Source organism: Parasteatoda tepidariorum, chromosome 6, assembly GCF_982258835.1.
Source record: "Parasteatoda tepidariorum strain Cologne lab strain chromosome 6, Ptep-v5.0, whole genome shotgun sequence".
NCBI classification, from domain to species: Eukaryota; Metazoa; Arthropoda; class Arachnida; order Araneae; family Theridiidae; genus Parasteatoda; species Parasteatoda tepidariorum.
The window spans coordinates 75,712,978-75,740,592 of NC_141760.1; the positions used below are offsets into that span (position 1 = coordinate 75,712,978).

At 27.3% G+C, this 27,615-nt stretch overlaps 3 protein-coding genes across 7 annotated transcripts in view; 1 reads left to right on the forward strand and 2 right to left on the reverse strand.

The window, feature by feature from the left end:
• LOC107452505 (signal peptide peptidase-like 2A) overlaps positions 1 to 23,412 on the reverse strand; it is a 36,503-nt gene extending 13,091 nt beyond the window's left edge. The window contains exons 1-8 of one of the 2 annotated variants that reach the window (XM_087166066.1): positions 23,194 to 23,411; positions 22,961 to 23,083; positions 8,531 to 8,710; positions 7,079 to 7,165; positions 6,832 to 6,977; positions 4,502 to 4,680; positions 1,953 to 2,049; positions 926 to 1,036 (exon numbers count right to left, since the gene is read on the reverse strand). In XM_087166066.1, the coding sequence (XP_087022192.1) occupies positions 926 to 1,036; positions 1,953 to 2,049; positions 4,502 to 4,680; positions 6,832 to 6,977; positions 7,079 to 7,165; positions 8,531 to 8,710; positions 22,961 to 23,083; positions 23,194 to 23,259 (989 nt within the window). In that variant the 5' untranslated portion in view covers positions 23,260 to 23,411. Of the gene's footprint in view, positions 1 to 925; positions 1,037 to 1,952; positions 2,050 to 4,501; positions 4,681 to 6,831; positions 6,978 to 7,078; positions 7,166 to 8,530; positions 8,711 to 22,960; positions 23,084 to 23,193 lie in introns of both variants that reach the window. The other variant, XM_087166067.1, reaches the window with a different exon arrangement.
• A 425-nt stretch (positions 23,413 to 23,837) lies between these two features.
• NHP2 (NHP2 ribonucleoprotein) lies at positions 23,838 to 24,600 on the forward strand. Its single transcript, XM_087166069.1, has one exon. It carries the CDS (start codon positions 23,970 to 23,972, stop codon positions 24,465 to 24,467), a length of 498 nt encoding a protein of 165 aa, XP_087022195.1. The 5' UTR covers positions 23,838 to 23,969; the 3' UTR covers positions 24,468 to 24,600.
• A 1,841-nt stretch (positions 24,601 to 26,441) lies between these two features.
• Positions 26,442 to 27,615, reverse strand: part of mei-W68 (meiotic W68) — a 32,809-nt gene continuing 31,635 nt past the window's right edge. For all 4 annotated transcript variants that reach the window (XM_071178486.2, XM_071178485.2, XM_087166068.1 and 1 more), the window contains one exon: positions 26,442 to 26,965. In XM_071178486.2, the coding sequence (XP_071034587.1) occupies positions 26,846 to 26,965 (120 nt within the window). In that variant the 3' untranslated portion in view covers positions 26,442 to 26,845. The remainder of the gene's footprint in view (positions 26,966 to 27,615) is intronic.

Consider the following 27,615-nt stretch of genomic DNA (forward strand, 5'->3'; position numbering starts at 1 on the left):
AGCAGAATTGCAGTGGAAGAAAAACAGGAATGAACACCTCTTTAATAGGTTCTAAAGTAAGAACAATTAGATAATTTTTTACATGAGGGATAACATTAAAAAAATTATAATAAGAATAACCACATAAAATTCACTTCGGAAATAGGTATTTCATTTGGTGAAAAATTAATTTAGATTTCCCACACTTGAATAAATGTTTGTAAAACAATTTCAAACTATTATTCAACGTTTTTTTTAAATTTTAAAATGCATTGTTTCATAACAGTTCTTTCATAATGTGACATAATTATTGCTATAATTTATTTATTTATTTTTTTAAATGAATATTTCCTCTTTTCTTTACTACTGCTTAAGAGAATTTTTACAGATCAATTTACCTTGATTACTTATCAATAGCATCCTAAACCCCTTGTTTGTCCGCTTAGTAAGATTATTCTGTGAGGCAATTGAAAAGTGTATCATAGTGAGGAGAGTAACAGTTTTTCCATCTTACACTTGTAAATTTTTTTTCTTTCTAGTTTCAGGATATGCTCGATTTTTAAAGAAGGAAATAATGGTCAATACATAAGAAATAATAATAACATAATTAGTTGCTAAATTTTGATATAAATCACTTGCAATTTTGCAACAGCAATATGGGGTGAACAATTATAAAAATAAAACATATTTTTCTTAGTACACATTAAAGTTCAACTTTTAAACAAAGTTTTAACAAAAATCTGAGATCTTTAGGTTTATACCTATTTTGCTTTGAATTACACTATTTAAAACGTTTATTTTTAAAATAACAAATTGTGCGAACCAATTTTTTCAATTTAAAATAGATATATTCATTGCAGTACATATAAAATTATTTTAGATATTTTAAAATCTTATTGAAATCAAACAACAATTTACCCTACATATAACATAAAAATAAGCTTACCTCTGATTACGAATGCAAACCCAATATATAGGAATTGCAATTGCAAAACAAGCAAGAAATACTTGGCGGAAATCTATGTTGCATGATCGAGCACCACAACGAAATACAGTTCTGAAAAACATATTACACGAATTAAAAAAATAAAAAGTTGCAAACTCCTTCAATTTTTAGGCAAATAATATAATTTCTGAATACGCCAAAAAAATTTATAAATAAATAAAAAATCCTACACTCAATTCCCACAGCTATAAAAAAATCCTAAAGCCATAAAAATTTCTTATTTTGGCTAGAAATTAAACTAGCAACAATGATTTGTTAACCAAGAGGACCATGGGGCAAAATAAAGGCATTAAGAGATTATTAAAATACTAAATCTCCAATATTATAAACATGAATTTTGAACAGTACAACTTATGATTAAAAGGCAGTAGCATATATAAAAGCAATAACTTAAAACAAGCACATGGCAAGAAGTTAAAAGTAAACTTGCAGCAGCCAGTTGTGAGCTAAGAGGATCGTAGAGGTTATAGTTCTACATTTTTGAAAACAACAGAATGATGGCGTGGGAAGGTGATTACACAAGGCGTACAAGTGGCCTTTACTTCCAAGATTTGCTCATTTACACAAATTAGAGCTAGATGTGTTTCAAATCACACCCAAAGTACTTCAACCAAAATGGCAGCTTAATGCATAAACTATTAGGTAATTGCAGCTCAGAGATTATAAGAGCATCACAGAGATCTACAAAAGACTATCAGTATAATTTGTGATAGCCAAAAAAACATATAACCTATAATTTCAGAATAAAAAAGCTTTGAGCAGCAGATAACCAAGGATATTTAATAAAACCTATTTTATCAAAATATTAATTTTAGTAGATTCATCTTACCTAATCAGGTATCAAACATAGTTAAAGATGAATAAAATCCAGAAAAAAAGTATTATTTTCAATTACTTAAGCATGTATTTATCGGAATAGATATATAAATTACTAAAAAGACTTAAACTGCAACTAAAAAATACTTACTTGCAGAAACCAAGTTTAATTTTTAAGACAAATGGCTCTAAACAACTATGTATAGCTAGGATGCTTGCTAACACAAACAAACCAATTATGAAGTAAACTGCAAAAAAAAAAGTTTAAGAAATAAGTGACGGAAAAAGAAATAAGTGAAGAGAAACTGTAAGAAGTGAAGTTAATTATTTGAATTATATCAAAAAAATAATATTTGAAATAGTAAAATGATATAAATTATGAGAACATGGTAAAAAAAAAAAGGTAAAATCTGTAATTTTTAAAATTTTTTACAATTATGATAGTTTTAATTTATACTATGTTATAAAAATATTTTAGTACTTTTATTAGAAAGCAATAAAAATATTCCTTAAAAATATTTTTCATTCGCAATTTAGAACATAAAACCAAAGCAAAAAAATCAATTTTGGAAAGCAATAATTACATCCTCCATGCAAGCATTCTCAGTTAGATATTTGGAAATCAATATTTTGTGTGAGTACAGAGTAAAGATGAGGTAAGCTCAGTTACTAAAAAAAAAAAGAAAAAAATTATGGCTTTGGGTAGGCTTGGATTTTTAAACACCATTTGGTGCAGTTATTAAGTATAAAAAAAGCAAAATTAATTCATTAATTGTGACAAAAAGGTTTTAATGACTAATTTCTTTGCTTCAGCATCAAAGGAAAAAATGACAAGGATGCAAAATTTTGCTTTTATTTGATGCATATCTCAAGCTTGGGCAAACTCTAAGCCAGTGATTCTCAAGCACTGTGTCGCGGCAAATATTAGAAATAGTACAATAAAAATTATAAAGCTTTTTTTTATTACGAGTAAAGTTTAAATTAAAGAAAAGTGTATATATATATATATATATATATATATATATATATATATATATATATATATATATATATATATATATATAAAAAATACATATATATATACTTTTTATAATTTCTCCACGCTTCAACCGCGTGAACATCTTTGTCAGTGATAGACTTGTCTTTGACACAAAATTTTAAAAAATGTTGAAATAAGTAGAAAATTTAATGTCTATTAAAGTTATAAATTAGCAAAGGAAAGCAAGCTAAATATTAACTTTCAAACGGAAATAAAAGCTAATCATTAAAGTAAGCTGAGCAATTAATAGTTATAAAAACAAATTAACAAAGGATAACTAACAAAAAAATAAGTTAGCAATTAATAATTAGCAAAAGAAATAGTTAATGAGAAGTCACAAAAAAATAAGAATGTAAAAAAACAACAGTTAATAACTATAGAAAACAAGCTAACAATTAATAACTAGTAAAACAAAATAAATAACTGTTACTAACTAATAAAAAATTAGTTGAAAGAAATAATCAATCCCTTAATAAACGTGCTTTTGTAGTACATATTATTTTATTTCACATTCAAAATTATTATTACAAACTATTTAACACAGTGTATTATAAGTAAGTAAACAACTTTTAAACCAATTTTTTTCATTATCTGCTGTCAAATTTCAAAATCGTTAAAAGTGTGCCGCCACAAAAAAAAGGTTGAGAATCACTGCTCTAAGCCGACAGTTCTCAAAAGGCGCTCTCCGGAGCCCGAAGGTCCCGTGGAAAAGGAAAATAAGTTCTGAAAGCCTTAGGATCTGAAACCTGTAATTAAATTTAGATCCAACCAATAATCTATTATTTACTTAATATATTGGTTGCTTTGACGATATTATTTAAAGTAAAATGCTAATAAAGAGAAAGAGCATTTTTTTTTAAAAATACATATTTAGTAAAACAATGTATTGATTTAACTATTAAAAGGACAAGAATTTATAAATATTAAATTAATGCTTTATAATAATCCCATCATGCTTTTCAAACAAAAAAAAAATAACTAGATTTTGTTTACAAAAAAAAAAAATTTTTTTTTCTACTAGCAATTTTCTATGTTTGTAGCAGTTTCTTTCAGTTTTCATTTAAATGAAAACCATAATTTGTCTTATTTCACTTATTTTCAGTATTTACATACCAATAACAAATTCCTGACAAAACTAGACTTAGCTCCAGAACTGTGAATTCAAATGTGAGATATAAAATCTAATTAAAGATTAATAATGACAATATGATAAAAAATTACAATCTTCTCATTAAACATTTTCACAATAAAGCAGTCTTTTATAGGTTAATATGTTCACATATGTTTTAATATACTTTAGTTATAACGAAGAGGGAAATAGTTTGAATAGTTTTTTTTTTTTTTGAACAAATAAATTCCAATAGATTCCCAATTTAATGAAAACACCGATTCTGTGCAAGGAAGAAAAAAAAAAATACCTAATACGAATTATTTTTGGCAAATATGCAATTTTTTAAAGATTCTGCATAGTGTAAAGCTTATTTTATTTTTAACTCCATTACAACTTATTTGTTGCTCCTTATCAATAATAAATACAATTATAACTAATTAGACAATATATAAACAAGTGTCACTTTTTTTAAAAAAATTCTCGAATTCCTTTTCCCTTGTTACCCTTTAAATATTAGTAAAGTGAAAAATAAAATGTAAAACATACTTACTGAGATATTTAAAGAAAAAGTATAAAAGCATTAGCATTACTCCCATGCAAGCAACAAAACCAGCAACAGCATATGGACTGATATTCATAGAGCTTTCTTCAGCTGTATTGACTGTGACTGATGGCTTGTTAGGAAGTTCTCTTTTAGCCCCAGGCAATGCGTTTATTTCTTTGCAATAGCTTGAAGAAAAAAAAAGTTCTGTTAAAAAAACTCAGAAACAGAGAAATCTGGATTCCATAAACAAAACAGACAAATTTAAACTTCAACAAATTTAATAACAGATTTAAAAATAGTAAATACTAAAAAATATAAAACATTTAATACAAAAACAAAGGGTAATTTTAATAGAAAGGTGGGCATCATAAACAAACAACCAGAATTTAATCACTCCAATTTCTTGTTGGTAAGTCATTATTAACTATAAAAGGAATTATTTATAAATAGCTGATTTTGTTATTCTCAAAACAAATAAAGTAAAAGCAAAGGAGTGGACTCACATTTGCAATGACGTAAAAGATGTTTATTCTTTAATTCAATTCTGATGAATTTCAAATCAATATTACTTTAAATAGCTAATATTATGTTTAAAAAAAGGGGGATAGAATAGCCTTATTTAGTAAGTAGATGCTGAGTTTTCTCCCTAGGAGTAAAAAAGAGCAGGGTGCTTCCTCACAGAAAAGGGTACTTTGAGTTTTGAAAAGGCACTCACCACTGTCAAAATTTATCAAATTATGTAATAACTGAATTTTATCCTCAATTTTTAAACTACTCCCTTATACTATTTTATGTGTATACTTCACAAAGTAATTTGCATTCAGTATCAAAATAACAGAAAAATTTGGAACTTCAGAAAAATAATTGAAATTTCAGAAAAATAATTTAAACTTCTGAAAAATAAATTTAAGCATTGTTTTGATGCTTTTTAATAATTTAACCATAGAGCTAGTATTAAATTCAGTATATATATTTAAAATTTTTCTTAAAACTCTTTCAATATGTGTTCGTTTACTAATTTGTTATGTAGTCAGTATTATTTTTAAACCAATAAATCTTAAGTAAATTTTATTTTCAAAAAAGAAAATAATAATAAATAAATAAAACAAGACTTACATTTATTATAAGTATAGAATTTGACCATTAGTCAAGACAACCTTATTATTTTAAATAAATATATAAAAGGTCAAACTATGTTTCAAAACTATGTTTTTTTCAACAAATAATTTAAAAAATGTTTTACTTTTAAGTGAACTTTTCCTTTATTTTTAAAACACATTAGTAAAATATTTTGTTGCAGTTTTATTATTATTTTTAAACTAATAAATCTTGAGTAGTTTTTAAATAAAGTTTGCGTTATATCTTTATTATTTTAATAGAAAAAACTAAGCAATGCTATTATGTTATAGAAGCATTATTTTCAGAATTAACCTTTCCTTTTGTTATAGATTTATTCCTTTTATTTATTTTTGATTAATTTAAAGATTATTGGTTGACAATTTTTGAATATATATATATTGTTTCATGATACAATGTATCAAGATAAAAAATTTCTTACTTGCCCAATCCTAGTCATGTTAAATACTCAGTTGTAAGTTAAGCATTTATAGAGATTAATTTTGTTAGGTAGTTTTTAAGTAATAGTTTAAGTAGTGTTAAATAGTTAGTTAAAAGTTAAGTATTTATTCAGATAAATTTTGTATTTTTATAGACATAAAATCAGAGTTAGGAAGTAATTATTTGATCCTTTCTAAAATAAACAGCATAAATTTTAAACATGACTGGTGCTGTAATGCCACATACTATCATACTAATTATTGGTGATGGAGCTTACCTTTTGAGCAAAAGCATATATTCTGTAAGTCACTCAAGTTATGCCTCGAGAGGTGCATGAGAAAGCAATACGGCACATAATGGAGCATTCAGATGAGTTTTCGACAGATCTCACGACAGAGATGGAAACAATTTCATAATTTCTGCTGTTTACTATGCTGACATTTACTGTATTTATATGCTGACATTACTTATTTTACATAATTACTAAAATTCAATATATAAAGAACTTTGATAATATTGCAGACATCTCTTAAAATAGTTAAGATTAAAACCAAAGTACTTCCACACAGATAAGAGTACCGCAATCTTGAAATTAAAATTAAATCTTAGATCTAGAAATCTTAAATAAAACTTTCATGTAAACATCTCACTGTTTTATATTTTCAAAATATAAACAAAAGCAAAACTCTAATAGTTTATAATTACATGAGAGCATAACCTTCAACTAGTTAAGTTTCAAAAACCTCAAAAATATAACCTAAACTTAGAACAACACTTACATTGCAAAGCGTATGAGTCCAGACCAATATGAGCCAACAGCAACAGTAAATATTCCAATTACCCAAATTACTAGTAAGCTGCAATCAAAATTCATATTATAAGGTGCAAAGAGACGGACACTAATACTACTATTGCCATACATATTCTGAAAATGGAATAAAAAATCGTTTTAGAATGAGAAAATAGGACATAAAGTATACATAACAAAGCAAATAAAAAATTTATAGATAATTTATATAAACATACTTTTAATCTTTCAACAGAGTTTTCAGAAATCAAGCCAACAGTCATATTGATATCTTTTGCTGCAGTTGAATTTATATGCACCTCTTTCTAAACCAAAACAATAAGAAACTAAAATATAACTTAAAGAAGAAAAAAGTCAGCTACAATATTTAATGAACAATTAAAATTACTTCATGAATAAAAATGATGTAATAAATTAAAGTAATCACATATGCTTTTTATTGATTGTTGGCCTCTCTAGCTCTTTAATAATGAAATTTTAATACAAATAGTAAATAGTTGTCTCGAATAATTCTTATTTTACAGCACATTATATTTGACTATCAGTGAGCATTTACTCTATTCTGTATATATAAGGATTATTATATTTGTAGTTTTAAATTTAAATGAAAAACTGGAATAAACCTTCAAAGAGAAAACAGCATTTTAGCTACAGGGATATGTTACCAAAACACTATTTCAAAGAAAAGAAAAGTTATGACAAAAAATCAAAATTATGTACTAACAGCAATAGTAATAGATAAATACAGAATGTGTATTCAAGGCTTTAGTAACAGAAAATTTAAAAAAGATATAAATAAAATCATGAACATTTTGCTATATTTTTGTTGAAATTTTTCAAATACACTGAATTGTTCCTTTAAAATTGTTATAAAAAAAATTGAATGACTTTAATATTATTATATAAAGGCAATAATGAGTTTATTTAAATTATGGGAACTTTAATTTTATATAATACTCATATTATAAATGAAAAATTATACAGAGAACTCTTTTTTAGATGATTTTAACTTTTTAATGCCTGCATTAATATACAACAAATAGATTTTCCATTCAATAAAATTTTATTTTAATTAAATTCTATTATAATTCAGCTTTAGGCATTGCTTGAGCTAAAAAAAAATTGTCCTTATAAGTGGGTAGTAAGTCAAAACATCATCGAATACACAACATGAACAGAAAGGAACCTCTCAACTGCTTACATTTGATTGTTAATGTTTCCTCACAAGTTAGGTAAGTAAGGAAAGAGGTAACAAGCTCTGCTTCATGTACGTTGGAGCAACGGAAAACCTCTTCACATTGCTTCAGAACCAGTTTCTGTTTATATTCAGAGGAAAAAGAGGATTTTATAAGAACATTTTACGTTTTGGCTTTAAGATCTGTTAACTTAGCAAAGTCACAAAATTTTTTTTGACTAGTTGTCCATTAAATTACCACACCTACACTAAAGAATAGCTTTGGCAATTTTCTTCCATTTGATAGTTGTATAAAAATGCTAGATTATATTATATGATAAAAAATAATCAGAATGTAGAAATCTAAATAAAATGAGTTTTATTTAATATTTCAAATATGTGTAAAAATTAATTACTTCATTAATAATTAAAAGAGAAACATAGAAAAGATTAATATCCAAAATTATTTTAACAGTATTTATGAACTATTTCTTACCACTCTACCACTTTCAGTAATAAAAAGAATTCCTTGTCCACCTCTGTCATGAACATTTTGGGCTTGGGTTACAACACTACAATTTCCTTTATTTAACAATAAAACTTTGCTTTTAACATCACTTTCTGGATGATCAGAACACCAATCTTCATAACTATCATTTTGCAAAATATGGAATTCCTAAGAATAAAATGAATTAAGCAATTATTAAAAGTGTATATACATATAAATTAAATTCAGAGATAGAAAAAATTTTAATAAATATCAATTAAGAATCACACATTGATTGTACACCTTGAAAAAATGTAACCCAATTTTCTTCAAAATTTTGACGTTTTACTGATAATTAAGAGATTTGTATACATGAGGGGAAGTAAAATTGAAGATTTTCAACTGTATATTTAAAAAAATATTCCTTATTATGCTCATAATATTGAGCAAATAAGATAAATTTCAAGCAAATCTTAGAAATCAATGAAGATATAATTTTTCGATATCTGCAGGAAAAATATATATATTTTGTGACAATTAACAAAATAATAGAACTAAAAAATAATTAAATAAAATAATTAGATAAAATACCAGATTAAAAAATAATAAATAAATAAGCAGAAATAATTATAAAATTAAAAAAAAAATCTGTTGATATGGATAAATGTAAAATATTTAAAAATATAACAAACATGTAATGAATACAAATGGATTTTTTATACTAGTATACCCCGTGGCAGAAACACGGCGACATTGTCGCAGAAAGCGACTGAGATCTTGCAGAAAGATTTTTTTTATTTGGAAAATAAAAATTTTTGGTTTGCCACAACCAAAAGTTCTCAAAAAAGATTCTGCAGAAACAGAAGCTGTTTTACCAACAAAAAAAAAAACATTTTCTACAGAAACAAAAAATTTCTGCAGAAGCAATAATGGTTCTGCAAAATTTTTTTCTTACAGAATTGTTTTAAATATTTTTTTTCTAGCGCACCGCGGAAGGAAAAAGCGCTCCTAATTCTCCGTTAATCTCCAACACAAACAGTTACTGGATAAATGGGGGAGAATTTTTTCCCCCTTTATTAAGCTATTTTTCGAAATTTGCCAACTTCGGCCTCAATCGCTGGCGCAGTAATTTGCTTTGTTTTCTTATGAGAACAGAGCATTTTATATTTTTTGCACTTATGTGGAAAATTTCATGCGTAAAAAGATTCTTTTTTTAAAAAAATCATGTCTTGCGAAAAGGTTATTTGTTGCAATTGTGAAGTCACAATAATCAAAACAAATTTGAAAACTGATTTTTCAAAGCGGCATACCGAAGAAGAAATAAGATGGAAGTCGACAACACCTAGCGATGTCAGAGATTTTTTTCTGGAAAGCGACAGGAAAAGAAGCTTCACACGCTACTAATATTGAAAAAAAAAAAAACGTTCTAGATTCGAATCAAATATTTTTACTAGTAGCAATATCGATAGTAAGGATGAGACAGCATTTCCAACAAATCAAGAAATTTTAGAAGCAGTAAAAAGTAAAAAATGACTATATATATTTTTTTGTAAAGATAAAATACCTATATCCTTTGAATTAAGTCGTCGATAAAAAAAAGAAAGAAAAATCGCAATCTAACGATAAATGAAATAAAGCCTGAAAGATATCTCACTATCTACGATTTTTTGGCATGCGAATTAAAACCAGATTGGTGGAAAATATTTACTGGTGAAACACTTTCAAACAGGTTTCTGTACGCATGCGAAAAAAAATTGCATCCAATGAGTATGGCTCTAATACCGATGTTTCAGTACTGATAAAGACTATTTCGTTTCGAGATGTTGAATAGACTTGAGAGCATATTGAGTCGGAAACCGCTTCTGCGTACTTCGTGTGGAATCAATGCTATATATTTACACAATACAGTGCGAAATCACAAGCGATGTGTATTTTTTTCGTTCTGAACTTAATCTGAGCACGAAAAAAGTTTTATTTACCTCCTTTTTTTAAAAAAAAAAAAAAATCTTTCAATAAGTCAGTACAATATTAATCGAATCTAATTAATCTATAATTAATTAGATAAAATTAATTAGATGTAGAAAAAATTGAAACAAACATTGCTTTAATTTTTTGCTTTTAGAATTCGGTTATAGTCAATTCTATTTTATTATTTTGATTACTCAACTTCAATATTAATTTTTTCATCTGATTTGTTTCTGTACCTGATATAACTACAATAATGAAACATTAAACCATACTGTTTTAAACTGCTTTAATAATTTAATTTTGATATTGTTTTAAACTGATACTTCAAATTCAGTTATCTTGTTTTATATAAATTTAATCTTTTTGTCTATTCTTAGCTATTTCTATAAGTTCTGTCTTATTACAGGTTCTGGGTAATCTTTACTAGTAGGCATTTTTGTCTGCAGATCTATACATTTATAACTTTTCGTTATTATCGAAGATTATGCAAATTTATACTTAAACAATTTAAACTTATTAAGAAATGTAAACTTATATTATGAAATTAAGAAAGAAAAATCTACACAGTTTTATTCTATGCATTTAGACTTATTTTATAAACACGAATTTCATCTATTATTATAAATTCATTACACATACATTTATAACGATAAAAATATCTTGCAGAAAGAGATTGGTTCTAGTTAGGTTTGTCGCAGAAAGTCAGAAAAAATTCTGCCACAGGGCTAGTATAATATTTATGCCAACTAAAATAGCTGAAGTACTAAATGAACAGTAAAGTTCTTATGTGTGAAATAATCTTAAAAATATACTATATGGGTCTCTCACAGGAAGCATTTTTTTTCTTCCCCGGATTAAAAAATCATTATGCACCATTTTTCTTTTTCAGCTAAGTTGAAAGTAGAGTTTAATGGCACGAGATATAAATAAGAATATGTTGCACCAACATTTTTCCTTTTGATATGTCAGTTCAATGTTTTTTTGCAAAGAAAAAAATTTATACAGCCCACGGCACCTAAACTAGCTATATATATTTCATTGGAGATATTTCCATATCGGTACCTGTGCACGACAACTGTCATTGCTAGAACACATTTCCATTTTCAGTATGATGTTTTTTAATCAATACTTTACAAGCTTTATTTTTCTTGGTGTTGGCTTCTAAGATTCAGCATTGAACCAATTCTTACGAGTGATTATTTTTTCTGGTGTGAGGGAGACCCTCTATTGTGGAAAAATAAAAGTGAGTTACTGTTTCAATGACTTTGTTGCCAAATGAAGAAAAGTTATTTAGATCAAATCAGGAAAAACCAAGAAAAAGATAAATTTTTCTAAATTTTTTTTCGATAAAACATGACTTTCTTCATTATATAAGAACAAACTACACAGTTAATGAGCTTAAATGAATTTGTATTAAAATGAGTACACAATTGAAAAATGTTTAGGTAGCAACAAATTATTTTACCTACAGAGAATGGAATTTTTTTTTTTTTTTTTAGTGGCAGGCACTAAACTTATCGCTCTCTGCCATGGAAGGTGCCAGAAGTATTACTCATTTTTCCTTGCTTGGTAAGCAACATTACCCACACAACAGAGAACAACACATAGAAAGAAACATCCATGCTCTGAGCGGACTCGAACCTGCAGCCATTGGCTTTGCAGTCAGGCATGCTAACCACTCAGCCACCTGGCTGGCAGAAAATGGAAAGTGATAATTTATAGGTTTCATATCACTTTTTTTAACTAGTAGTCTTTTTTTATTTTTTAAAAAAGTCCATTTTGACCATTGTAATGATGAAAAGCCTTGCTGCTTCCTTCATTAGGCGTGGTTAATGTATAGTGGAATTATGAATGTTCATTTTGGCCAATATTGAATGAATAAAAACAATAACGTTTCCAGGAAATGATGTACAAATCGTTGAATGTAAATTTAGATTTTATTAAGCATAATTTTGTAAATTATGAAATGGCCATTTCTTCAAAAAATAAGAAATCCCTTAAAGGGATGAAATAAGAATACTCTCTATTGAGAGATCATAAAGCCAGCACATTTCTGACCGTTAGAAAATTAAGACTGGGAGGCCCAAAGGGCTCCCAGCCTTCACCAATTTCGAAATTAAAAGTGAATATATTTATTCTCAACGGACAGAGAAAGAGTATGGGTAGGAGATCCAAAATTTGGCGATTTATCATAATATATCATAGCCAAAAACAAAGCCAACTAGCATGTCCACATGGGTTAAAAAGAACACCTTGGCGATCACGAGTCGCCAACAAATTTATGTGAATTAATATAACCATGCAACCGAAACATTTAGCCGTTGGAAAATTAGAATAAAAAGTTATAAATAGATTTTTGTTTTCGATTAGAGGCGACAGTGAATTTATATGTCTGCATAATAATGAAATAAAAAGAAAGTATCCGTTACATTGATCTGGAAGAGAAGAAATGAATATTTTATGTTCGCTTAAAAAGATTAAGTTTTTGATTTATTTTAAAAGTAATTCTTCCATTAATAAAAATAAGTTTAAGTAATTAAGGATATTTTAAAAGATAGAAAATAAATATGTGTATGCCAATTCTGGCATCACATATATCCCCGCTGGACACAGAAAAAATATATATACATATATTTTTTTTTTTTTAAATTGGATCTTCCCCCATGTTACAAAAATTTATGCATTGAAACATAATATATTCAAGGAACAAAATATGAAATATACACTTATGTATAATTAAATATCAAAGTAAAATTATTATTCAAAAAAATTTTTAGAACATACAGTTGTAGTTCTAAGATATACTTTTAACACTCAAGTTACTAAATATCATATGTAAATGTTCTGAGCTATACATGAAAAATTTGCTGAGTATTTAAAATGCTTCATTAGCTGAGCATTGTCATGACCTGGCCAGGATATTTTTAATTTCTCTCAACTTGGAGAGAAGAGCAAACTTACAATATTATTATTTCTTCCTTTTCGTACAAGTCCTTTTCTTGAGAAAAATAATTTACTTCAGTTTTGTTTGCCTCCATTATTTCAAACTTATATATTTCAGCATGAAAAAAATCTGAACATTTTATTATGTTCATCTAAATATTTATACTCAGCAGAAAGAATACTTATCTTTATTTTAAACAATTATTAAATAGCTCATTTAAAAACATTCACTAAAAGTTGCATTAGCTTTTCACAGTAAAAGTATTTAAATCAAAAAGTAGTATTTTGGTGTGTATTACTTGTATTAAATAACCCTTTTCTTATGCACAGGAAAGTATAAATAAATTATCTTATTTGAATTCACATTTAAAAAAATTTAGGACTGAGTAACATGTCCAATATTGTTAATAAAAATTATTGTTGTTACATTATTACAACTTAAAATCCATGTAATCTCTACAGTTGTTCTCAATTTGAAAAAAAATTTATTACCATTGAATTAATTATTCATGTTTATTTACATTGTAAGAAAAAAAAATTTATCTCTATGTCACTTAATGAATTTAATTACCTGGGCCCTAGTAAAGAAAATCACCATAAATCATTCCGCACAGATGCCTCCATGCAAAACAACAGTGACAATGAGTTAGTTTAATCAATATAGATATCAAAATTTATTTATACTGTACTATAGTACTTGTTAAATGTGAGCATGTGGTTGAAATTCAATTATATATAAATAAATACAAGTATTATTTATGAATTACAAATCTTATAAAATACTTCAAAAAAATATTCATTATTTACCAACTAATCCTAGAATGCTTTGTGTTAGCATCCATTGTGCATAAGGGTTAAAGAATGATATATAAAAATTTGATGAGTTCTTAGAGTAAACGATTTCTTTCATGTAAATATTTATATTGCTTGAACTTTTTAATCAATTATACAGTTCTTCATATTTTAACTGCACAAAATATCTTTACACCAAAATTTTTACTGTGATTGCAACTTGTTAAAGTCTGTTTTCATTATCACATACGAAAACTAAAAAAATATATATAACTTGAAATGCAAAAATAGTAAATATATAAATTGAAAATACACTTGAAATAAAAATATATTTATATGAATGGAAAAAAAAATGTTTTACTTTATATTTGTAAACAAAATGTTACTGCCTTTACAGCAGGAAAGACTCGAAAAATCAGATATCTCATTCACAAAACCAAAAATTATTTTTAAACGATTCTATTCCTTAAATTGTAATGATATTTATAATTATCATTATTCCTAGAGACATTATCGTTATCATTTAAATGTTCCTTTCTTTTATTCATTAATAATAATCTATCAATATGTATTTTAAAAATCCTACCATGATGATTATCTAACATTTGAATTGAATATGTTACATCAGTATGCTTTTTAATAACCTTGTAAGGACCAGAAAACTTTTTGTTATATTTATCCCTTGATTTAATATACACAATATCATTAGGTTTTAAGCATCTGAGTTTTGATTTTTCATTATTACTTTTGTTTTGTTTACATTGGGCGTCTGCAATATTTTCATAAGTTTTATCATACATTTTATTTAAATCCGAAAGAATTTTATCCAAATAATGGCCTTTATCTATTTGTTGTACTTGAATATCGGGATTATAAGTATCAAAAATTAATGACAAATTTCGACCGAAATGTATTACATTAGGTGAATATCCAGTTGTGCTATGCTTAGCACCATTATACAAGTTTTTATGAATTCTTGCTGCATTTTTAAAATTTATGCCATCTTTCATTAAAGAATTTATTGTTGATTTTATGCTGGTATTAATCCGTTCACTAACAGAATTAGCGACAGGATGTGCACAGGTAGTGTGATTCATTTTAATTCCTAATGATTTTGAAAAATATTCAAATATTTCTGATGTAAATTGAGTACCTAAATCTGTTAAGATCATATCAGGTCTGCCATAAGTGCAAATATATGCAAAAAGACAATCAGTGACAGCTTCGGTAGTAATTTTTGTTAATGTAAAAAGTTCTAAATGTTTGCTGAAATGATCAATAAGAGTTAAAATATATTGTTGATTAGAAAAAGGTCCTACTATGTCTAAAGAAACAAATTCAGATGGTCTTTTGGGAATAAAATTATTTTGTAAAGGAGCGTGAGGTATTCTATGATGTTTATTTTCCATACATTTGGGGCAAGATTTAACAAAATTTTCTGTATCTGAATACATACCATACCAAAAATATCTACATTTTAAAAATTGGTAAGTTTTCTTAATTCCAAAATGTGGAAGATGAATTATTGCAAGAACTTTTGATATTAAGGATTTAGGAACAACAATGACAGGAAATTCTCTATCATTTTCCATATGTACATACATTAATAATTTAGTGTCAGAATCAATAAAGTAATGTTGATTGGATTTAGTAAATTGTTTGTTTTCAATATTGTTATAAATTTTCTTGATATTTTTATCCAATTTTTGTTCAATTAAAAATGTATGATTAGAAATTTCCAAAAGGGGGTCTTTGTTTACATTGGTATTATTTATATAATTTTGTTCATCATCATTAGAGTTTTCAATAAAAGGAAATATTTCATCATTCACTTGAAGTAATTGAGGATTACTACATATGTCCTGTTGGGGAGGTTCTTGTTCTAATCTACTAAAATAATCTGCCAAAACATTTTTGACTCCAGAAATGTGCTTAAAAGTAAAAGAATATTCGCTTAACTGAATTAACCATCTAGTTGTTAAGTCCATGGGAGAAGAAGTTTTCTTATAATGTTTAAGGGGTTTACTATCAGATAAAATAATAAAATGTCTATTATACAGATAATGTTTAAAAGCCAAAACTGATTTTACTATAGCCATTAATTCGATTTTGATGGCAGGGTACTTTCTTTCTGCATTTTTAAGTGTTTTGGAAAAATATGACACAGGAGACAGTTTACCATCAAATTCCTGTAAAAGTACACCAGAAATAGCAAAATTTGAACCATCTGTATTTAAAATAAAATCTTTATCCCATTGTGGGAGTCTAATAAATGGTTTATTGAAAAATATCTCTTGCAGAGAATTAAAAACATTTTGATGTTCTTGAGTCCATTTAAATTTAACTTTAGGAGAGGTCAAATCAATTAGCGGTTGAATTTGCTTAGCATAACATGGTATTAAATTTCTATAATATCCACAAACACCAATGAATTTCTTAAGTTGTCGTTTAGTTTTTGGAATAGGAAAAGATGTAATTTTAATGATGTTTGATTCAATTGGTAAAACTTTTTGTTCTGATATTTTAAATCCTAAATAATCAATTTCTTGAAGGTGAAATTTACATTTACTTGGTGAAAGAGTTATATTATATTTAGTTAAAACAGAAATGAGAACCTTTAGTTTTTCTACAGTTTCCTCAAAAGAATTACTTGCAATGACTATATCGTCTTGATACGCGAAAATTCCCTCTAGTCGAGTTTCCTCAATTATTGAATCCATAAGGGCCTGAAAAGTTGCAGAAGCTGTTTTTAAGCCAAAAACTAATCTTTTATTTTTAAAAGTTCCCCAAGGGGTTGTAAATGCTAGTTTATCTTGGTATTCTTCAGGGAGGTTCAATTGCCAAAAAGCACTAGGAAGATCATATGATGAAAAGAATTTATAATTAGATAAATTTAGAATGATATTTTGAATCTTAGGAAGTGGGTAAGCCGAATGTTTAACAATGCTGTTAATTAATCGTAAGTCTAAAGCTAATCTAAATTTTTGTTTGGGGTCATTAGTATTCTTTTTCTTAACCAAAAGCATTGGGCAAGACCACTGTGTTGCACTTCTTTCGATCAATCCTGCTTCGACCATTTCATGCAATTGCTTAAGTGTCTCTTGTTGAAGAGCTTGAGGTACAGGAAATGGCAAAGTGCGAATAGGATAATCATGAATAAAAGAAATTTCAGGTATTACTTTATCTGTGTGCCCGAGTGTCTTTAAAGATTTTGAAAAGACTTGATAATTTTCTAACAATAAATGTTTTAATTGCTTTTGTTTTGCTTCATCAAGATGACCTAGCTGGAAATCATCTTCTTTCAATTCCCTTTTTCTTAAGTCCACAATATCTTTTGTTGGTACAATTAAATTTAAAAATTCCTGTCTTTTAGTTTGCTCTAGTTCTTGATTATTGGCAATAGAATCATTTAAATTTAATTTTGAATCTTGGATAGTATCTATAGGATACATTTGGCCGATAGCTTGTCCTTTATTTAAATGCAAAGTCTCTTCAGATTTATTTTTAAGAAAAATATTACAAGCATAGTACTTATTCTTTTTGTTATAGAATCCATGAAAATTTTTAACTTGTTCTAAATTATGTATTGAAGAATAAATTTCAATATTTTTATAGTCTATTCTTGGTTCAAAAATTACATTAGTATTCAAAGGATTCTTAACTATTACTTTAGCATAAATATATTCTTCAGGATTCAACAAAATTTTATGATTTAGTACAGCTTGACCATTTTGTTTAGTGTCCAAATTTTGTTTGTTTACATTTTGTTTATTTACATTATGAATCTCTCCACAAATATCCGACACAATATCTCCATCAAAATCAATGTCTACATTATCCGTAGTTTGTTTTTGTCCTATTAATGGTACTTTTTCGCCATTAATTGTTATAAAATTGCCCTTAGGTGACAATTGAATGTTATGCATTAGCATAAAATCATATCCCAATATCCCTTCAAAAACTGAATTATCTAAATGTGTAACAAAAAGTGTATGTTTGTATAGTTTGTTGTTAATTTTAAATGAGATTTGAATACAACCTAGAAATGAAACCTTAGAGTTTATAGTACTAATTGAAACTGAACGTGAAATATATTTATATTTAATGTTATGTTTAAGTTTATTAAATGTTTCATTAGAAATTATTGAAAGAGAAGAGCCTGAATCAATCAGAAATGGGACAGAATAATCTTTAAGTTGTACATTAATGAGGGGTAGTTTAGGTATTTCATTGTGTACATTTGCAATAATTTCATTAAGTTCATTAGTTTGAGTAAAACATTCATTTTGCATTTTTATTTTATTAACTGTTTGGGTAAAATTATCTTTCTTTTCATTAATGCTCGACTTATTATTAGCTGATGACACAATATTAGGTGATAGCTCAAATGCATCAGCCTTATTTGAGCTAAAATTTAGTTTAAATTGGGGTTAAAAGTGGTGGCATTAGGATTTGGATAAGTTTGTTGTCTATTATCATTATTATAATTAGGATTATTATACGAGTGATCTCGATTATTTTGGTAACTTCTATTGGGATAAAATCTATTGCTTCTAAAGTTCCTTTGAGTTTGAAAATTTCTATTATGTTGATTAATCTGCACATCCGATTGAGAAATATTCAAAAATTCTCTACAAAATTTCATAATGTGACCATGCTTGCCACAGAAAACACAAAAATTCTGCCGAAAGGTATGTTGGTTATTATGATAAGGGGCTTTACGATAATTACTAATATTCGAATAAGTTTTCGATTTAAAATTTCTATTTTTGTTTTGAAATTGTCTCTTATTTCCATCACATTTATTTTTATTATCATTATTATTTGAAACAATATTGTTTATCTGCTCTTTTAAATTTGAAATTTCCGAATTTAGATTTAAGATCTCATCATTACCTTTAAATTGATTGTTAATAGCTGAGTCTATATTCTGAAGTTGTTGTGCTCTTTCAACAGCATTCTCATAAGTTTTTATATTTTCTTTCAAAATTGTGACCTTAATATCATGAGGAAGAGCTCCCATTAGATGCGTGTACTTTAAAGTATCAATTGCATCTGAATCATTTAAGTTAGGATACACTTTATGGAAAGTTATGTTTATCCTATGAGCTAAGGATCTTATTGTTTCCTGAGGTTTCAACAAAATATTATTCAAAGCAAAAATAGATGAATTATCATCTTGTCTAAAAAAATCCAAAAATTTATGTTTTATTTCAGTCAGTGTTTTCATTTTAACCAATGAAGGTTCCTCAATATAAAATTTTAAAGCATTGCCTGAGATTAAAGATCTAAAAGTTGCAATAGCTTGTTCTTCATCTAAAGAATTAATCTTAACATAATCTTCTAATTGAAGAAAGAAAAACTTTGATGTGGTTGGATCACCAGCAAAGGGTTGAATATGAAAGTTTATATTGTTTTTACGTTTAGACATATTTAATAATCAGAAAACTTAAAATTATATATAGATATATAAAAATGAAAAATAGTTATACCAATTAAAATATCAAGTTAAGAAAAATAATAATCATTTTTAAAAATGAAAATATAACAGCAATAATAAATTGTAATCATTAAAATAAATAGAATATAAGATATTCATACAAAATGAAAATTAATTCCAAAAATTTTTAATGAGAATAAGAAATAATTGCTTTAAAAAATGTTATGCATTGAAAATATTAAGTACTGAATCTGTAAAATAGTCAGTTAGAAATTGAAAAGCACTAAATGCAATTATCTTATAATTGTGTAATTTTAAAAAAAAATTTTACTGCAAAAAAAAAAGGCACTGCAGTTAGTGTAAAAAAATTTTTTCTCTGATTTTGATGTGAAAGAGAGAAAAAAAATATTCACTGTTGAGAGTCACACACACAGTTGACTTTCATCTTTTCAAAGTGAGAAACACTTTCTTGAATAACATCCAAAGGAGAACTGATGAAACAGGAATTCACACTTTTGAAGAGGTAAAAAAAAAAACCCATAGAAATTGATTTCAATCTTTTGGAATAATATGAGAAGCACAGAAGACTCGTTTTTCTTCTAAAAACATCTACTGCTGGAAAACTCACTGGTAGGCTGCTCTGGACAGTAGTAGATATTCATCAGGATCTTGAAGATTAGAGAATACCGGCTGGAGTTGGCAATTTTCTTCAAAGATACGTTTCCCCGTCATTAGGCACCAGTTTTATAATGAAGAAAGCTTTGCTGCTTCCTTCATTAGGCGTGGTTAATGTATAGTGGAATTATGAATGTTCATTTTGGCCAATATTGAATGAATAAAAACAATAACGTTTCCAGGAAATGATGTACAAATCGTTGAATGTAAATTTAGATTTTATTAAGCATAATTTTGTAAATTATGAAATGGCCATTTCTTCAAAAAATAAGAAATCCCTTAAAGGGATGAAATAAGAATACTCTCTATTGAGAGATCATAAAGCCAGCACATTTCTGACCGTTAGAAAATTAAGACTGGGAGGCCCAAAGGGCTCCCAGCCTTCACCAATTTCGAAATTAAAAGTGAATATATTTATTCTCAACGGACAGAGAAAGAGTATGGGTAGGAGATCCAAAATTTGGCGATTTATCATAATATATCATAGCCAAAAACAAAGCCAACTAGCATGTCCACATGGGTTAAAAAGAACACCTTGGCGATCACGAGTCGCCAACAAATTTATGTGAATTAATATAACCATGCAACCGAAACATTTAGCCGTTGGAAAATTAGAATAAAAAGTTATAAATAGATTTTTGTTTTCGATTAGAGGCGACAGTGAATTTATATGTCTGCATAATAATGAAATAAAAAGAAAGTATCCGTTACATTGATCTGGAAGAGAAGAAATGAATATTTTATGTTCGCTTAAAAAGATTAAGTTTTTGATTTATTTTAAAAGTAATTCTTCCATTAATAAAAATAAGTTTAAGTAATTAAGGATATTTTAAAAGATAGAAAATAAATATGTGTATGCCAATTCTGGCATCACAACCATCTAATAATAATTCCTATATATTACCGCATCTCATTAATTCTCTGCAAAAAGCACTAAATATTAATGAAATCAGAATCACAACCTAAAGAATGTATTAATAAATTATAATAAATAAAAACTTTTCATTTAAATCAATGTTTTATTTTTTAAAAACTATCAGATGATTTAATTCAAGTAAATAAGATTCCTGTATAGATAAGTCAGTCTAAAGATTATTTCAATAAGAAAATCATCCCAAAGAACATATTAGACTTGTTATAACTTAATTGGCAATACCATAAGAGTCTTATACTTTTTAAATTTTCAAAGGGGTGCATATAAACCCACTCATAATCATAAAATAATGAAAAAATAAATCATAAAATAATGTTAAAATGATGATAAATTTAAACAGTTGAACTGCTCGCTTGTTTGAGATACAAGATGAAAACACTAAAGTTTATAACTTATGCAAACAACAAATTCTCCCTCTTTGTTTAACCATAAATTTTTAATGGTAAAGGTATAGAGGAACTAGAATCTATTTACAACAAATTCTCCCTCTTTGTTTAAACTTAAATTTTTAACGTAAGGATGTAGAGGAACTATAGTCCATTTATAAAAATTATTCTTAAATCTAGCAGTGCTATGTTTTTCATACTATGAACGATTATTTACTATTCAGTACTAGTTACTATCTCTTTCTCTCCTTTAATCAATAATTTTGTTTTATTACTAATTATATGCAAGGTAAAAATCTGTGAATGTAACTTAACAGGGATCAATCCAGGTTTTATTTTTTGGAGTCCACTTTTAAAATTTTTGAAAAAAAAAAAAAATAAAGAAATGTAGACTTTTCATAATTACTGAAAAAAAATTAGCTTTAGTAATCATAATTTTTTATTTATGAATTTTTTGCATGTTCACATGTTTTTTCTTAAAATTTTTTTATGTCTACTTCCTTATGGTTCTGCAAATTAATTCTGATACATTTAATATCATACATTATGACATGCAAATTTCGAATTTGAGTTATCATTTTCCAGCGTTTTCGATTAGTGACAATTCAATCGTAAGTTCACATTATTAGAAAATAGTTTTTTAGAAGTTATTTATCACTTTTTTTGGTCATTTTTAAAAGGTTTTTCGAATTCAGATATTTTTAATACAATGTTATTTTGATGTGCGAATTCCGATTTTGTGTTATCACTTTTAGTTGCATTCCATATTTTTATGGCTGTCATTCATCATTTTTCGGTCTTTCAAACTCTGATGTTTTAAATACTTTATCAGCACACATGAATTTTGAATATAAGTTAAGAAGAGTTAAATTTGCAACAATGCCTATACAAAACCACCTTTTCCAATAGTTTTTTTCTGCTCAGGAACAATTTTGTTCAATCATTTTAATAAAGTGAAACTTTGTGAAGCGTCAGGTTTTTACGAATTAGAATCTTGTGAAAGGGGACGTTTTTAAAATTTAGAATTTTATGAAAGGGTCAGTTTTATAGAATTTAAATTTTGTGAAGGGGCTGATTTTGCTAAGGAAAATGAAATTTGCTAAGGGACCGCAAAACAGTCCCTAAATCTATCTCTATTCAAATATTAGTAATGTAGGGCAAATTTTAATTAAGTACATCAAATCTAAATACAAAAAAAAAAATAGATAAATAAATAAAACAAATTTAATTTTTAATTTCGACACACATGCAACACTACTTCAGAAGAGAAGGGGGGGGCAGATAAATGGAGTCCAACTTACAGCTTCAGATTTTGTTTCAGGTAAAGAGGCAAAATCTTGAAAATAAATTATGCAAAAATTTTCCTTGTCTGTTGATGTTTCAGCAGCTAAAACCCCATATTCTATAGGCGATGACTCTTCACACTATAAATTTATAATTATCATAAATTATATTCAATAATTTTAAACGAAATGTCATTATATAATTCAAAAATCAATATTGTTTTGTTTACAAAACTGAGAACACAACTTACGCAAGAGAATTTAACAAGAAATGCATAAAAGATAGAGACAAGAAATAATTCTAAATGACTTTTCATGTTTAATGATTTTTCTTATGTGTGCTAGGCACTAACAATGACTGTGATTACGAAATTTAAATTATAAATAAAAACAATTTCAATCTAGTTTCATCATTTTCATCGCAAACATCGAACAAAAGAGAAACTCGTGTTTCATTGCCAGATATGAAAACCTAATCATTTTGTTGTTGTTGTTGTTGTTAATTTACGTCGCACTAGAGCTGCACAATGGGCTATTGGCGACGGTCTGGGAAACATCCCTGAGGATGATCCGAAGACATGCCATCACAATTTTGATCCTCTGCGGAGGGGATGGCACCCCCGCTTCGGTAGCCCGACGACCTGCGCGCGAAGTCGAGCACTTTACGGTAGCACAGTTTAACGAGGACCAATACCGCACACCCTCGGCCCCTACGCAGACTGATCCAAGTGGTCACCCACCCGCACACTGACCGTAGTCAGTGATGCTTGACTTCGGTGATCTGCTGGGAACCGTGTCTTAACGATCAGTCCACTGCGGGACTAATCATTTTGACAGTTTCGTCAAATTGATTACTGAAAGATTAGGAAAAAGCGTAAAACGAAAATTGCCGATTTGCATTTGGAGGAAAGTGAAGTGAAGAAAATTGTTTCTCGTTTTGTTTAGTACCTAATTTTTTCCCGGTGTTCTTAACAAAACACGTGTTCAGCTATAAACGTTAAATTTATAATTTTTTCTTTCTTTTACTATGGGAAAAAAGAAATCCGTGGGTGCTGATGAAAATGAAGGTGATGAAACCATGGAAACGTCCCAAATCGAGGATACTCCACGCCTGTCGTATGAAGAGCAAATGCAAAATGTTAGCATTATAGCATCACCATTAGCTCCTAAAAAATTAGCTAAACGTTTGTATAAATTGATTAAAAAAGCTGCTCCTTGCAAGGGTTATCTTCGTCACGGCTTAAAAGATGCTCAAGCAGCTATTCGTAAAGGTGAGACTGGTATAGTTGTTTTTGCTGGTGATGTAACACCTATTGAAGTTATGTGCCACATGCCAGCTGTGTGTGAAGAAAAAAATATTCCTTATATTTATACTCCTTCAAGAGATGATTTAGGTCTTGCCATGGGTGTAAAAAGAAGTGTGTTGATGTTGCTTATCAAAGAACATCCTGATTATAAAGATATGTATGATGACTGCAAAGCTAGAATGAAAAGTGTCACCATATCTGCTTTTACACAGCAGTAAGATCGACTGTTATTGTATCATATGTGAATAGTCATACATTAATGGGATTTTATTTTGTCCCTAAATATGAGCATTAAAAGAATGTAATTGTGCTTCAAGCTCATTACACATTTATTATTATTAAAATAATTTTTTTAAAGTTATATATTGTTTGTTTTTTTTTGCCATTAAGTTTCATAACATTTTCTTGACATTATATTTTTTAGTGACTGGAAGATTTGTGTATCTGTACTTGTGTAAAAATAATCAATTAATTATAGTTTTTCAGACAGTGGCCTTTGTTAAGCTAAAAGATATACTGGGGGACTAAATTAAAAAGTGTAATTATTAGCCACTCCTGGGTAAAGCTCTAATTCTTTTTTTGAAATTTTTGCAAGTTTGAAATCTCCAAGGGCATTTGTTGATCAGATACATGTGTGGATACATTTTTCCTTCCCATCTTAACTTAATATTTAATTTTGTATGCATTATTGGGGTTGCAGAATGACCCAACCTATCTATTAGTTTGTTCTAAATATCATTTTATTTCCTAATTAAATGATTTGTATTTGTTTATAATGTTCATGAATGTTTTGCTGCAACTATAAGAAGCATTTGCTAGTTATCTAACAAAAATCTACTAACTTGGGTGACACCCTCGGTTTTTATACTATTTGTATTTAAAAATCATACTTAATGTCGCTTATTAGTGATCAACGCCAATAAAAGTCCTTTAAATCCATGCTTAGTCATGAATTACAAGTTCAAATATTAAGTTTTTTTTTTACCTGGAATTGTCAAAATAAAAATTAAAAACTTCCTCTAACGGATGCTTCGCTCAAAAAATCTAGAACTGAGGATTTTTGGTTAATGATAAAATAAGTGATGATTCTTTATTAACGCAAATAATAAATTAGGTAATAAATTCGTGTATACAAGAAATACTACTCAAGAGAGTCTCAAAAGACCAATCATGACATTATGAGTAAAATTGTTTCAAAATACACCAGGACAGTAAAGAGTTTGCAGTGCAACTTACTGTAGAAAACATTATCCATTTTTAACTTGCCAGAATTACTATTTAATACTTGATTAAAGCTGTTTTAAAATTCTATTTTTTATTTAAACATATATTGAATATTTATAATATAGTCGAACTCGTTTATAACGAGCTCGGATTTAACGAGAACTCGGATTTACCAAGGGAAACGAGAATATTTGGTTGGATCAATGTTAAGTCTATGGAACAGAAATCACTTTTAACGAGCAAGACCCGGTTTTAGCGAGCAATATTTTTCTGTCTTGCAACCTTTTTTCTCATCTTTCTAGTCTTTCTGTCTTATCTTTTTTTCAAAATGATATGAAATGAGCGAGTTCAAAGTAAGCTGACAAACTATTTTAAATATCTGAATTAATGAAAAAAATAAATGTTTTGGTAAGAATCTTTTCTTTATTTTTCTTTCCGTTTATATTTTCTTTCTTTAAAGACTGTAGCGCAACTAGAAATTTTTTTGCTGGTTGGGGAGTTTGTTGTCATTAAATTAAGAAAAGTATTTAATTAAATTAATTAATGTAATTAAAGTAAGTAAGTATTAATTTATCTTAGTGTATAAGAATTATTTCGGACAGTTAAGTGTTAGGCACTTCTTTAGAAGAATAATTTTCTATTAGTTTATTTTCTAACATTGTTAGTTTAATCTAATGTTATTAGTTTATTTTCTAAAAGATGGCACATTGGTGAAATCGGTTTATTCATAATTTCCCTATTGATGCATTGCCCCTGCTCTTCCTTATACTTTTTTTTTTCTTTATTCACTAGCTATATCATTTTTCCTCTTTTATGTGAACCTATATTATTATTCTTTTAAAAGAATTAGTTTTAACAATACCTTAATACCCACTTGCAGAATAAACGGGAAATCTAAAAATCTCTTCTTTTTATTACTATGAAAGCTGTAACTGTTTCACAAAACTTTGTTTTATTCATGTAAAATTCAATATTCTCTCTCACAAGTTTAATCAGGGTTCATAAATCTTTATCATAGTAAATGGAGGCTGAGAAGCTGGGAGTTTTTAACTGTTTTGTTCTTTAATGTATGTAAAAAAAGTCTTGACTAAATTAAATTTATTATTTAATGAGAAAGTATTTTGAAATTTAATATTACACTTATGAATTTTATATTGTGTCTTATCTTTAAATCTTGTGAGTATAATTCAAAGAACTAGAAGTTGAATACAGTAATTTTATTTAATATCCCTACAAAGAAAACTGTATATAGATAACATAATATATTAATTTATTTAACATAAATATTTAAATTTCATTGAAGAGATATTTATTTTTATCATGAATTAAGTCCGTAGAGTTCAAAGTGAGTCCTTAGAATTTTTTCAGTTTGTCAAATCCATCCTCCATATTTGATTTTATTTGGTAAGTAAATTGAAGAGAGGAAAAGGGAATCAAGTTTACTAAGTCCTTCGATTTCTGCCTTTACTGATTGCTCCAACATCAACTGAATCTGAGAATAAATTGGGGAGAAAAAAAATTTCATTACTGTTCATTTACTATCCAAGTGGAACAAGAAGATAATAAATAATTGAAATTTATAAAAAATACCAATATTGCTTTTTCTAGCAATTTTTTGTGTGTGTTATTCCTATAACGTTAAAAACATTTTTTCTTGTCTTTTTTCATTGAAAATCTACTTCCGTAAGCAAATGAATTAAGAAATTAGGATACATGTTTATCATTAAATTATTCACAGAAGCAGATTTACGAGTCACATTTCTTATTTTTTAAAAATTTAATTTTATTTTTCTAAGAAATTTGACTCAAAATTTTCACTTGTCTTACTATTGATTTTTAAACGTTTCTTGTTTTCCGTTAATATTGTATTTTTGTTTGTCTGTTGCGGGTCTTGAAATTTGAACATAGGCTACAAGGAACAATTTTAGCCCCGATCTTCATGAGCGTTTAAAAATTTTAAATAGTTTGTTTGGAAGAGATGTAAAAAAAATTATTGCACTTTGGTGATATTAGGCAATTTTATAAGTAAAACAGTAGACTATTCAGTTTAAGAGTGTTGATTACGCATTCTTAAATGTTTTATTTACATTCAAGGAGAGAAAAGTCTGGACAATTTATTTCAAAATTTTATAAAATACAATA

What these genes read in the sequence shown, in the direction of transcription:
- NHP2 (XM_087166069.1), top strand. Translation starts at nt 23,970, where the DNA reads ATGGGAAAAAAGAAATCCGTGGGTGCTGATGAAAATGAAGGTGATGAA.